Source organism: Sminthopsis crassicaudata, chromosome 5, assembly GCF_048593235.1.
Source record: "Sminthopsis crassicaudata isolate SCR6 chromosome 5, ASM4859323v1, whole genome shotgun sequence".
Classification (NCBI taxonomy): domain Eukaryota; kingdom Metazoa; phylum Chordata; class Mammalia; order Dasyuromorphia; family Dasyuridae; genus Sminthopsis; species Sminthopsis crassicaudata.
In genome coordinates, this window is record NC_133621.1 from 294,966,807 (window position 1) to 294,981,624 (window position 14,818).

Genomic DNA, 14,818 nt, shown 5'->3' on the forward strand with positions numbered 1-14,818 from the left:
CTTTAACTCTCTATTTCCAAGTTCTTTTTATATCTGTTTCTAAAATCTCTTATTTCTTTCCACTCACTCTTGGTTAGGTTCCAGTCAAGCATATGATTGAACCAGCTTAAACTGGCAATCACTTGATTGTTAAATTTGCAGTGTGAGCATTTACACTTTACAAATAAGCAAACACAACAAATCAGAATATGATTTATTTACTTTGATTGTTTAGACTTAAGAAAGTGATGGAAGAAATATCAATTATGCCAACTAAACTTAAAAGTATGGCCTGTCTTTTAGGAGAGCTGATTGTTAAACTTTTACCACCAGACTCCTGGTTGATGTTCCTGGTATACCAATTCTTCCTTCTGAGAGCCTGGATGTGAATCAGGCACCTTTTGCTCCTTTAATTTTGGTCACTTTGATGAGATTTCTATCAACCCATCTGCATACAACCTGCAGAGACACTGTCAGTGGGTCAGAGGTGCTGACAGAATTACAGGGTTTTTATAATACTGTAAGAGGGGTTAGAATCATCATAAAATCCAAGGGGATAAACCCCAGAGACCTTGTTGCCAGGAGATATCATATGCCCTTTTCACATCTCCCTTTGCCCTCTCCTCATTTTCTCACTTAATTGCTAAGGCTAATGAATTTTGTCTGCAGGGGCCCTCTTGGATGCTTGCCAAATGATTCTGAACCCTTGGTAGGAAGTAGAGGGAGTTCTAAAAGCTGATATTGTGTGGGGCTTGGGGGCAGGACATTCAGCTTTCCAGCCTAAGGGCACTCATGAGACATAAGAGAGGCAGATGGTGTGGTGAGAGAGAACATTGAATGTGAAGTTTGAACCCTAGTTCTTCCATTTACTACCTTAGTGGCTTGGGTGAAGTGACAACCTCCATTGGCCTGTGGAGGTCTGGCTTATTGGTCTCTCTCCTAGCTCTATAGTCACATAAAAATCAGTGGGTCATAGGGACATTAGTCATCTAGTCCCAATCCTTCATTTAATAGAAGACTAAAGATCAGAGAGATGGTGGCTAATATGTCCCCTCTTTTCCTCTTTGTTGTTATTTGTCTCCTCCTCCTCTTTCTTCTAATTCTTCTTCTTCTCCTCCTTTTCTTTTTCTCCTTTTTCTTCATCATCATCATCATTTTCTCTCTTTTCTTATTCTTTTTGTCCTTCTAATCTTTCTCCTCCTACTTCTCTCTTACTCTCACTCTCTCCTTACCCTCATTCTCTCTTTCCTTTCCTCAGTATATCTCTATTATCTCTTTCTCTTTCTTTCTGTCTTTCTCTCCTGCCCCTCCTCTGCCCCTACCATTCTCTTTTCTTCCCCTCTTCCTATCATCCTGTCTGTCTTTCTGGACTTAGTATTACAAAGAACCGAGTTTAAATCCAGCTTATTTATAGCTATATTTATCTAGATGTCTACATATTTGTCTCTATCACTCCTCTACAAATATCTATCCATCATTAATTAATCTATGTTCATATTTACCTATCTATCCATCTATTATCTATGTATCAACCTATTCATCTATCTATTCATAATCTATCATTTGTCTATCTGTCTAGCTATCCATTTGTCTATCTAATTTTCCAGTTTGAATTATATGATACCTTTGTAATGATGCTCTTCCTTAGTAAGTAGTAGATTTCTGTGTGTGTTCACATCATTTCTAGGGGACCCCAAGAGAAGAATGAACAGGGACTTGTCAGAGAACTGTTGGAAAAAAGACCTTGCAGTCCTAGTTTTCATAGGCTACAAAGGGATGATGGAGGGTATCAAAATTCCTGAATGACAAAGGAAAAATAAACAATGCAAGAAAAGCAGATTTGTCTCTTTTGGCTGCACAGATGAATGTCTATTCATCCCCTCTGAAGGCCTCCTTCATCTTCCTTTGCTTTCTCACTAGAGAACCTTTTATTTTACTTGCAGGGAAATGTTTAAGGGAGGAAGAGAAGGAGACTTTGCCATCATGGCCCACAGTTACCCTACCTTTAGATCAGACACATCCCGATAACACTGTTCAGAACGAGTATGGTCAGACAGCTGGACGTTCCAGAAGCAGGGGAGCTGGTACACCAGAAATGGATTTTGCTTGATGACCGCGTTGAAAATATCCTAGAAAACAAAACCAGGCCAACAATCAGTCAAGTCCAGCCCATTATTTTAGCCATCTCCTCACTGTGCCTCCCCAGAATAGACTTTCAATTACAGATTTAGAATTAATAGAGACAATACAAGCCATCAAATCCAAGCCCTGCTTCTTTCAGAAAGATAACTGAGGTCCCCAGGGGTCAAATCAGGATCATCAAATTGGATCCATCCAGTCTAATTCATCTATTTTATATATGAGAAAATTGAGTGGATAAGTGTGGATTAAGCACCTACTATGTAAAAGGCACTGTGCTACATGCTAAGGATATAAAGAAAGGATAGAAAAAAAATTAGTCTCTGCCATTAAAGAGCTTACAATTTATGGCTCATAGATGTCAAGTGACTTTACAGGTCACCCTCTAGTTCAGTACCTTCATTTTCTAGATAAGGAAATAAAGACTCAAGTGATTAAGTGAAATCTTGGGATCAGCGCTCTCAGGATTTTAGAAGCCATTCCAATTTGACAACTGAGAAACTGAGGCACAGAGAAGTTTAATGACTAACCCAGTAAATGTCTATGGTAGCCCTGAAGCCCAATCTTGACTTGAAGTACTGTGTCCTCTCTACTATGCTATATTCCCTCTCACTTCTCACTTCTCTTGCCTGTTTCTGCAGTAGTAGCAGAGAGACAGTGGTACCAGGGAGATATAAGTCTGTCAGCCTGTTATACGGAGCAGCATCTAATGGGCTCCAGCTGAGCTGCAAAGGAGTAAAATATAGTGGTGGGTTTAGGGAAGAAGAGAAGCACAGTTTTGCTCCTTTTTTTTTTTTTTTTTTGAAATCTTGTCATTTCTCTGGTTTTTAGAAAACATACGCTGGGTTTTGAGGATTTGAGGAAGAGTTTAGTTACACTGAAGTATTTTCCCTGTGGACATATCTTTGAGTTTGTATCTATGTCTCTCCTCTGGGACATTAACCCCTGGGAAGCCTTCCCAAGGCTATGTTTGATGTCCATGGTGTATATAAGAGCATACTGATACCTTATACATTACAGGTGATCTCCATACATCCTCATTGGTTGAGAGTCAATCTTCCATTACTAGGCAAAGATCATGATGATAATGACAAAACTAATTCTGAGACTCTGTCCTTATGAGGATATTTGAGAACCAGGAATATAATAATGCTAAATGAAGAAAAAAGTGGCCTTAATCAGTTACTGAGCTCCCCTTTCATCTTGGGAAATGGGCTTGAAAGCTCTTATTTGGTATATAATTTTGCATGGAATTCTTGTATCCCATTCCAATCTAAGCTTCCAAAGGATAGGGAATCATTCTGTTCTTTGTCTTTATATTCTTAGTCCCTAATAGAGTGCCTAAAACATGGTAAGCATTTAATAAATGATGACTGGTGGGTCATTAAAGAAATAAGAATGGCTCAGAGAAGGCTTGAAACTTATAAGTTTATAGTTTAATTAATTAGGAAAAAAGATAGGTTTACTTTGAGGTTCTCTTTATAAGGCAAAGTATCACGTGGCATGGGATACCTTGTTTTCCCTCCGGGCCATTGGTTGGGCTTCACATGGAGAACCCAGTCCACTGAAGAGATGGGATTAGGAAAAGTTGGTCCCCTCACCCAACTGCTCTGACAAAGTGCAGATCTAGTCTCTGCAGAAATTCCTGGATCTTTTGGGGAGTTTTGTGATAGATATACTAAGTTTTCCATGAGGACAGGTTGCTGGGAGCACACATTTCCCATTTAGTGACTGAGTTCAGACATAACAAGGAAAGTTTTAACCCTTTGGGACTTTTCCCTGAGACACAAGCATATGGCCAAACTCATTACATAAATCCTAACAGGCGGCACCAGAAGGTGAATTATATGCCTCCAGAGTCTTAGATGAATGAAGAAACTTTCCATTTCTAACCTGAAGGTCCAAATTACTGGGTTTCCAAGACAAAGTCAAGTCATTAGGATTCAACTAAACATGATGACTATGAATGGTTTCTCAATCCTCACCCCCAATTTAATTTTTAACATGTACATTATTAACAGTTATGTTTAATTATAATTGTAAATTATAATTACAATACATTTAACATAATTTATGTAATATGTATATCAATAATATGTTATTGTGAACTTACAAATATCAACAAATGAACATTTCCTAAAGTTCATAGACCTAGAGATGGAAGTCATCTGGTCCAGCCCCTTCATTTTATAGATAAATTGAGAACCAGAGAAATTAAATATTTGGGTATGGATCCATGAATTGATATATGTACCTGTTGGCTGGGTACCCTTCTTACTGAGGTCAGGCAGACTCATTGTTATCCACTGAGGGAAGAATGTCTTCAACTACAGAATGGTATAAGTAAGGTGTAAAAGGGCTGTGATCTTGGTTGTTCTGGGTAGCCTGGTGGTTTCAGAGTTGGAAGCAAACTAAATGTCCACCAATCCAATCCACAGCCTAACTAATATCCTCTTTAACATACCTTTCCTCCCCAATCTTCATGTATTTCAGTTTAGAGACCTTCAAAGAGGGGGGAACCTCTCTAGTGCTCCAGCCAAACCATTCCAGTTGGGGACAGATGTAATTATTCAATTTTCCTAATATTAAACTGAGATCTGGCTTTATGACATTTCCATTAATTTTCTAATCTTCTGCTTTCTGCAGCTCGACAGCATAAATCTAATACCACTTTTATGTGGTTCAAGACCCTTGGAAGATCAAAACCAAGGGGATGGTAAGAAGAAAGTTTCAGATATCTTTTTGTCTCAGGCAAATACCTAAATAGTCATGCAGATCAAAGCATACTTTTTAAAAACCTTCTTTATTCTTCTTATCCTTATTCATCTCTGTGTTTTCTTTCACAACATGACTAATATGGGAATGTGTTTTGCTTGATTGCACATGTATAACCTTTTTCAAATTGAATGCTTTCTCAATGAGGAGAAAGAAATAAAGAGAACTCAGAATTATAAAAAATGAATTAAAACTGTTTCAGTTTTATAAAAAAATTTAAATTGTAAACATTATAATGGTTTTGTATGTAATTAAAAATAAAATATGTAAAAGGAAAACAGATGGTCAGATTTTTAAAAAAGATATATTCATAGAACTTTAGGATCTTGATTTAGAGGTAGGAGAAAGTTCAGAAGCCATCTAGTCTGTAATACCCCACTTTACCTGTCTTTGTCTCAGTATAAAATGAGATGTCTAGATGATGTGGCTCTTGGGGTTCCCTCTAACTCTTTCATTTTATAGATGTGGAAACTGAGTCTGAGAGTGACTATTATGCCCAGGTCATATGGGTCATATGTGGTAAAGAAGGGATTCTAACTAAGGTTCTTTGTTTCCAAATTTGATGCCCTAATCTTTCCTTCTCCTTTCCATAGGACAGTGGTCCTCAAACTTTTTAAATGGGGGCCAGTTCACCATCCCTCAGACTGTTGGAGGGCCGGACTATAGTAAAAACAAAAGCTCACACATTGTCTTCGCCCCTCAGCCCATTTGCCATAACCCAGAGGGCTGAATACACATCCTCAGCAGGCCGCATCTGGCCCACTGGCGTTGTGTGAAAACCCCTGCCATAGGCAATCAGGGTTAAAGTGACTTGCCTGGGATCATTCAGGTAGTGGTCAAGTATCTGAAGCCATATTTAAATTCAGGTCTTCTCACTTTCAAGGCAGGTACTCTATCCTAGTTGCCCTGCTTTAGTCTTCATAACCTAAACATGCCTTCCAATTCTAAATCTTAGTTCCTATTTGTCCTTGAATTCAGTCTTCAAAGCAAAACATTAGAATACCCTTGGTGTTCATTGCCAGTAATTGGTCTACTCTCACCTGGTCAGCCAATGAGGTCGAAAGCATGCTCATCAGCTCCCTCTCTGCAGTCAGCCTCCACATCTGCTCCCATTTCATCTTCCGTAGCTTATCCAGAAGCAACAGGATCACCCCTGTAAAAGAGTGGGGAAGAGAAATGCATAGAAATCAATGGGAGTTAGGCTGACAATATCTCAAGCCTATCCATGGAGCCAACAAGTAAAGGGCATTTATTAAGCACTAACTGTAAATCAGGCATCTCACTAAACACTATAAGATACTTTAGTCTTTGTAATAGGCCTTCCTCACAATAGTTCTGTGAGGAAGCTAGTTAAATGGTCCTACCCCAACTTTAACAATCAGTCATTCAGAAAATATTTACTTAGTGCCTACTAAACAATAATAGTAACAGTAATAATAGTGTTTATGAAATGCTTTAAGATGTATAAAACATTGTAAATTCAACTCAACACTAGAGCTTAGTGATACAAGTGCTATTATTAGTCCCTTTCACAAATGAAGAAACAGAGCTTTGAAGGGTTCTAATGATTTTCATAATTTTTTCCCATGGAGGCATGAAGTTCTAGAGGCAGGATTTGAACTCATCTTCTTGACTCCGAATCCTAGTGCTTAAAAACATCATTGGCTGAGCTAGTCTTCCTGAGGGGATGCTTCCCTCTTCAACATCTTGAAGACCACTGGAGCGGCGGCTTATCTTCCTACCTATTCTCTTACCCGCTTGCTGCCCTGCTCTAGGTGCTCTCCAGAGTGCCAAATGATTTGGATACCAAAAAAACCAAAAAAAAACAAAAAAACAAAAACACTAAAAGAAATCTAAAGAGGATGGTTTTTGGTTTCATAGGAAAAACCTGTTCAGATGGCTTCCTCGAGCCTCCAAAGTAACTCTTAAATTCCCCTGCTGTGGATTCAAAACTCTGGACAAGCTATTGCAACCCTATTTTATCTTTCCCATAATCACTCTCTACTTATCCTCCATTCCATCCAAAGTGACCCAAGGCTTACTGACCCTTTCCTTCCTTCCTCTAGGTTAGAACACTCTACATGTATTACTGAAGTTTCAGCTGACTCAATATTCTCCTTATAAATCCATTGCATAAATTAGTCTCACTGCTTTGTGGTAAAAGTACCCATGCCCATTTATGAAAGGAATGGAACGTCTAGTAAAGGAAGGAGATGGAGGATGGGGGGAATAACTGGTTGAATAAAATATTATGTTGAAATGCCTTATTCTTGGATTAATTGCCTTGTGGGGGGTGGAAGAAAAGGGAGCATAATGGCAAAGTTAGCTCACCAGAGAAATGCAGTGATATAATTCATTTTCAACAGATTCACTTAAATGGATTCCAGTAAAACACTCCTAAGAGGGTTTCATTAAATCTTTCTATAAAATGAATTCTCACTAGTTTGGATAGAAGTTTCCATTTTTACGGAGGGAGGGATATATATCCCACCCCCTAAAAAAAGATAGAATTGTTGATTTGGGGAAGAAAGCACTACAAAGGTCAATACCAGATCCAGAAGTCTCTGGAGGCTGAGCTGAGAATTGATGTCAAGGCTAGTAATAGATGCTAACTAAGCAGAGGAGAGACTATGGTTGTTACTGATCAGGGGGATCAGAGATAGCAGGCATCTGGTGCAATCCCTTTCTATTACAGATGGGGAAACTGAGTCCCATAGAAGCATTTCTTTATGATTTATATTACCTACTTTGTTAATCCTAAACTCAGTATTTTCCCTTCTCTAATCCATTCTGCACATGCTATCAGATTTCCAAAGTAATCTCTTTCATATTGTCCTTTTCTTGCTTAGAAAAGTTCCACAATAATCTTTCCTTGCCCAAACTACCAGAAGAAGCCCAATGTCACTATTTTGACATTCAAGATTCTTTAGAATCTTGCTTCATACTGCCTTTCAAATATTTTCTCATTAGTTTTTTACACAACCTCCAGTTAATTTATTTACTATCCTTGGGTTATTTATTGTATTTTCCTTCTCCTTTTTCTTGACTCATGTCAATCCCTTGCCAAGAATGATGTCATTTCTCTTTCTGTTCAAATTCTGTTCATCCTTCATGATTGAGTTCAAATGAGACCTTCATCATTGCTCCTGTAGAATCCTTTAACTATAGCCTCTTAATTGAGTTTGTGCTGGATTTAAATTTAAAAGACCTGGCTTCAAATCCTAGTTCAGTCATTTGTTACCTAGGAAAATATGGACTTCCTAGATCCTTAATTTCTTTTTCTATAAAAATAACATATTTGAATCAGGAAGGTCATTTCTACTGTAAATCTATCATCCTGATACTGATTCTACTAAGTCTTCAGTCCCGATATAACTGGAAAATAGGCCTACCATAATCAGAAATGGGAGTTTGCAGTCACTCTAAAGTCCAACCCTTATGTCACTGATGTCAAATAGAAAATGGGGCCACTAAACTACAGATCCCTGAGGATTGCATATTAACTTAGAAAACTTCATTTTCATATTATCACCTTGTTTTTATTGATTTTGTTAAATATTTTTCATTTATATTTTAATCTGATTTGGGCCACACTGGTGGGTTGGGAAGTTCTGATTCCTTTTTTCCCCCTTAACACACATCTGCTTTGCTCTCTACCTTACTTTTTGCCTTGAATCATTATCTACTGATTCAAATGTGTTCAAAACATCCCAGATTTAGAATTGCAAGGGAACTCTGGGCACATCTGGTCCAACCCTCTAATTTTAATGATGAGGAAACTGAGGAACAGTGGGGGTAAACACCTGGGCCAAAGTCACACAATTTAATTAGTTAATAATATAAAGCAAGAATCGGAAGGCTGGTCTCGTGAAGCCAAATCCAGTACTCTTGATACAATTCCTTGATGTCTCTAAAACCTAAAACCCTTTTCCAGCTTGTCCTTTTGTCACACCTTTCTCACTTCTCCACAGTGCTGGCAACTACTCAGCATGGCTTCTTCTTCTGCTCCTACTCCCAGGCTCAGGCCACTGAGAACTGCTGGGAAAGGAAGCCACTCAATTTAGTTGATTGGGTCTAAAGCAAATTCCAAACGTTTGACTCCTGCTGGGCTTCCACCGCTGCTTGGCAATCTTTCTTGCTCATCAAATTCTTTGCCCAGTGATTGTTCCAAATTTTTTCTGATTCCCTTTCAACCTTCAGCTCTCTCCTCTTCAACTTCCCTTTAAATGGAAGCAACACATTCCATTTTTGTACTGTACCGATTTTAAGGAGATTGTTCCTTAGACCAATCGAGCATTTTCCCCTTGGCTATTTTCACCTATTGTTCCTAGTCCTGGTCTGAAGCCAAGAAAAAGCAAGTTAGATTCTTTTTGAAAAAATATAAATGTAGCTATCACATCCCATTCTTTTCACTCGACTAATGTCTTTTCTTCTTGAGGCTAACTAGTTCCCAAAGTCAAAACTCACAGAGCCCTCAGGATTCTTAAGTTTCTCTGCTAACTTCTTGGAACATCAATATCCTTTCTCAAATATGACATCCAGAAACAAAAATAATCAACAACAACAACGAAAATCACCACTGCCACCATTTCTATAATTTTCCTATATGTTAGGCACTCTGCTAAGCACTTTATAATTATTACCTTCCTTGATCTTCACCTTAACTCTGGGAGATAAGTGCTACTATTATTATTCCCATTTTACAGATGAGGAAACTGAGGTAAACAGGGTAAAGTAGCAACAATAATAGCTAATATTTCCATATTGTATTCTGGATGTCAGACACTGTATTAAGTACTATAAAATTATCATCCTATTTGTTCCTCATTCAGGTGGGGCTATTATCTCCATTTTATAGATGAGGAAATTGAGGTAAACAGAAGTTACGTGATTTCCCAAGAATTACACAGCTAGTAAGTTGTCTGAGGTTGGATTTGAACCCATAATTCCTTGACTCCTGGTGTTCTATGGTACAACCTTGGTTTCCCACACAAGGACAGAGATTTCCAACTGGATTCCCTGAATATGACAAATGGACCAATGTCTTTTTAAACTCTAATGTTTAAGGGTGATCTCCGTGGTTTCAGTCTTCTGAATAAGCTTCAACTATGGGATCTGATCCTCACAAGAATCCTGTGAGATAAGTGCCATTTTTCTTTCTACTTAAAGTTGAGTTAACTGAGGCAGAATGTCATTAGATGACTAGCTTTGGGATATGTAGCCAATAAGTGCCTGAGATGGGATTTGAACTCAAATTATCCTGATGCTAAACCTAGTCCTCTACCTACATAGAACCTAGCTGACTTTTTGGTATTACTATTTGTTCAATCAGTTTCCTTTTCCCCGATGAGGCAACTAAGTGCCAGCTAAGATTAGTGACTTACACAATTTGAAATGAGGGTAGAATTAAGATTTGAATTCTGACTCTAAATCCAGTGCTTTTCCCCCAGGACTGTTCCTGGGCTCTAGGACCAGAGAATTCCACATGCCTGAAAAGATCCAGGTTTCCAAACTGATCAAGAATGCAGCCAGTTCAATTATAACAACAACAATAACAAAAATCTCTTCTTTGTTGACCATCTCTGTCCATCCCTCCCCTGCTCACATCATTTGTTTACATGCTACGTGAGGACCAATACATTACTTAGGGAGAATCCAGTTCTCAAATGGAATTGTAATCTGCCTGTCTCTAGCCTTGAGCAGTGATTTTTTTTTTTTTTTGCAAAGCTATGATCTCTCTCTCTCTGTTTCTCTCTCTCTCTGTCTGTCTCTCTCTTTCTGTGTGTATGTGTATCAATCTGTCTCTTTGTATGTCAACTGTCTCTCTCTGTCTCTCTGTCCCTTCTCTGTTTCTGTCTCTATCAGTCTGTCTCTCTTTCTCACTCTATCTCACTGTGTGTCTCTTTCTCCATGTCTATCTGGGTGTCTCCCTCTCCAGTTTAATTAATCTTATTTAAAAAGGGTGGTAGGGCCATATTGTGAGGAGCACAGCTTCATAGATTAATTTAGTCATTAGTTTTACTCATTTAGATGATTATTTTAGTCATACACTATAATATATTTTATATCTATATCACATTTATGAGACATGAAAATATAGTATCATACATAGAGATATGGCCTAAGTGTCAGGAAGACCTAGGTTTAAGGCCTGTTTTTGGCAATACTCTAAAGTCTGGACAAATAATTTAGTCTCATATTGCCCCAGGCAATCTGCTAAGACTATAAATTACATAGCAGATGCCTTTACAGATTTATAGCAGGAAAGGGGATTTCCACATTGGGAATTCTTCACAGTGATCAAACCATAGATGCATTCACAGGGAAAGGAAGGAATAAACATTATTAAGCACTATGTGTCAAGTACTGTGTTGGGGATAATTAAAAAAAAAAGGCAAGACACTGTTCCTGTCCTCAAGGAGCTTACAACCCAACTGGGGAGAAAACATGCAAATAAACACATACAAAGTAAGCAATATAAAGAATAAATAGGAAATCATCAACAGAGGGAAGGCACTGAAATTAAACAAGACTGCCCATAAAAATGGAACTTTAATTAGAACTTGAAGGAAGCCCAGAAAGTCAATAATTAAGAGTGCAAGAGGGAGAGCATTTGAGGGATGAGGGACAGCCAGAGACAATGCCTGAGCCAAGGGATGGAGTATCTCGTTCACGGAAAGTCAGGAGGCAGATTTCATGAACATCATCTCATTGAAAAGGTAGATGATGTTATGCTTTCACTTTACAGTTGAAGAAACTGAGGCAATAGCACATAAATGGCATGCTTTGGGTGAGACAATTAAGGAGTGTCTAGGACTGGACTTGAACCCAGATCTTCCTGACTCTAGGCCTTCCTGACTCACATGTCACAGTTGATTAAGTTTCTGTATTACCAGTGCTTAGCCCATTGATTGGCACACAGGAAGTACTCGTTCATTCAATTAGAGCAAGAAAGGCCTTAGATACGTCCTATTCTAATCCCTTTGTCTTAGAGATGAAGAAATAGAGGTTCAGAGAATGAATCTCAAGACTGGTACAGAATTATCAAGAATAAAAATGACAAAGGCAGGATCTTGAATTTCAATGGCAGAGGTCTTTCCATGTTAATACAAAATAACATCCCTCTCCCTCCCCCAATAAAGAAACATATAAATATTATTTTTTTTTTGTCACAACCCACTTGTCAGTTAGAAAGCTGAAGTCAGAGAAATAGAGAGAAGGGAAGAAAGGGAGGAAAGAGAGAGAGAGAGAGAGAGAGAGAGAGAGAGAGAGAGAGAGAGAGAGAGAGAGAGAGAGAGAGAGAGAGAGAGAGAGAGAGAACCAGAAAGCTATTTGTCCAATGCCATTCATTTAGTAAATGGTGCAGCCAAGAGTTCCAGATGGAGGAAGAACCTGTCAGTGATTAAACCACAGGACCAGCTACACAGAATCTTATGTTTTAAACCAGGAGTTCTCAAACTATGGCCCTCGGGCCAGATGCGGCCTGCTGAGGATGTTTATACGGCCCACCGGTTGTGGCAAATGGAGACAGAGTGTGAGGTTTTGTTTTTACTATAGTTTGGCGCTCCCACAGTCTGAGGGACAGTGAACTGGCCCTCTATTTAAAAAGTTTGAGGACCACTGTTTTAAACCATCAGGTTTAGAGAAGAAAATGTTGTCCAGAGAGTTCAAGCTCTTTGTCAAGGTCGCCCAGCAAATTAATAGTAAAAGATGGCAATTAACCTGGGATCTCCTAGTTGTATGCCTCTCCTAGTAGTATTTTAGAAGAGTGAGACATTGTGAAAAACAGTTCTAACTATTTTGTAATTAAAATGAAAGTTCTAGAAGGAATGTCAGGAGGTCAGTTGGTCATGCCTTTCCTTGGAGGAGCATTCATGTCTCAAGCAGTCAAGCATCATGGGTGCAGGTCAGATGGGCAACCTGATCGGGATTGTGGTCCAGGTGAGAGGAGAAGGTTAGGTGGCCTGCCCAAAGTATATTAGAAAACATTTTGTGGGTTAGAAACAAAAATGGAAAAGAAGAATTATTTGATTACATCTAGCAAAATTCCCTATGATGTAAGGGGCAAGCACAGCATAGTGGAGAGTATCAACTTTGGTCTAAAGAAGACCTAGATTCATTTCTGACCTCTAACAGATAAGTGAGTCAGGACAAGTGATTTAAGCTTTCTTACATTCAGTTTCCTCCCATGTAATCTGGGAATAATAATGCCTGTAGTCCGTCAGCAATATTTTGAAGTTTCAATGATATAAATATGAAGTGCTTTGCATATATTAGGGCTATATAAATGCCACATGGTAGAAATATCCTGATGGCATTATGGGAAAAAGGAATCAGTTAATCAATCAAGCACCTACTATGTGCACTACGAGGCTCCTGGGGCTACTGATCCTGGGATGATAAAAAAAAAAAAAAAAAGATGAAGAAACAGACTCATGTCTGAGAAGTATCAGACTACAGGGCAGCTTTGCAAGAGAAACCATGAAAATCTCATTGCTTGAGCCCTCTGGAAAGAAGACTGGACAAAGTCATAGAAAACTCCCAGCTGGGCAGAATTCTGCAGCAGCATGAAGGAGAGAAAGACAGGCAACTTGATTTATTTTTCATTTCTCACTTATTATAGTCTAGGTCACAAGAAAATATGACAAAAGCATGGTGTAGGAGGGGGAGGGTTGGAGACACTAGAAAGGATGCGTAGAGAGGTAAAGGAGAGAATGAGAGATCCCAAAGTCAATTAATTCTCAAAAATTAGGATAATTATGAATTAACTTTCTTTATTTCCTTCTTTCTTTCCTTTTTTCTTTCTTTCTTTCTTTCTTTCTTTCTTTCTTTCTTTCTTTCTTTCTTTCTTTCTTTCTTTCTCTTTCTTTCTTTCCTTCCTTCCTTCCTTCCTTCCTTCCTTCCTTCCTTCCTTCCTTCCTTTCTTTTTTCCTTCCTTCCTTCCTTCCTCTTTCTTCCTTCTTTCCTTTCTTTTCCTTCCTTCCTTCCTTTTCCTTCCTTTCTTCCTTCTTTCTTTTTTCTTCCTTCCTTCCTTCCTTCCTTCCTTCCTTCCTTCCTTCCTTCCTTCCTTCCTTCCTTCCTTCCTTCCTTCCTTCCTTCCTTTCTTCCTTCCTTCCTTCCTTCCTTCCTTCCTTCCTTCCTTCCTTCCTTTCTTTCTTTCTTTCTTTCTTTCTTTCTTTCTTTCTTTCTTTCTTTCTTTCTTTCTTTCTTTCTTTCTTTCTTTCTTTCTTTCTTTCTTTCTTTCTTTCTTTCTTTCTTTCTTTCTTTCTTTCTTTCTTTTTCTTCCTTCCTCCCTTCCTCCCTCTCTCTCTTTCTTTCTTTCTTTATCTCTTCCTCCTTCCCTCTCTTCTTTCCTTCCTTCCTTCCTTCCTTCCTTCCTTCCTTCCTTCCTTCCTTCCTTCCTTCCTTCCTTCCTTCCTTCCTTCCTTCCTTCCTTCCTTCCTTCCTTCCTTCCTTCCTTCCTTCCTCTTTCTCTCTTCCTCTCCCTCTCCCTCGCTCTCTCCTCCTCCTCTTTTCTCTCCCCCCCTCTCCCTCCTCATTTGCTCCTTTTTGTTAGAATTTAAGCTCTTTGAGGGTGGGAAATGTTTCACTTCTGTCTTACTATCTTAGTTCCAGCACAAAGGTAACATTTACTAAATGTTTGTTAATAGACTTAAGAAAATATCCCACATTTATACTATCCTCATTTTTAGAAGACATTTCTTTATACAGTACAAAACCAATGGTCTTTGCCTTCAATAGTCTAGCATGGGAATTGAACTGCATCCATCTGAAATGATAAATCAAATATTTTAAGTGCTAGAGAGAGGAAGAAGGAGAATTCCACGGAGAAAAATCACTTCTGAGTGAGGAGGGTAGGGAAGCCAATCAGAGAAGAGATGACTTTGTACTGGGCCTTAAAGAATGGATATGATTTAAGTAGAAG

At 38.6% G+C, this 14,818-nt stretch overlaps 1 protein-coding gene across 4 annotated transcripts in view; it reads right to left on the reverse strand.

The window, feature by feature from the left end:
• The window catches only part of LARGE1 (LARGE xylosyl- and glucuronyltransferase 1), a 577,873-nt gene that overhangs the window by 78,914 nt on the left and 484,141 nt on the right, over nucleotides 1-14,818 (reverse strand). For all 4 annotated transcript variants that reach the window (XM_074271517.1, XM_074271515.1, XM_074271516.1 and 1 more), the window contains 2 exons: nucleotides 5,934-6,046; nucleotides 1,983-2,108 (listed from right to left, as the gene is read on the reverse strand). In XM_074271517.1, coding sequence (XP_074127618.1) covers nucleotides 1,983-2,108; nucleotides 5,934-6,046 — 239 coding nt within the window. The remainder of the gene's footprint in view (nucleotides 1-1,982; nucleotides 2,109-5,933; nucleotides 6,047-14,818) is intronic.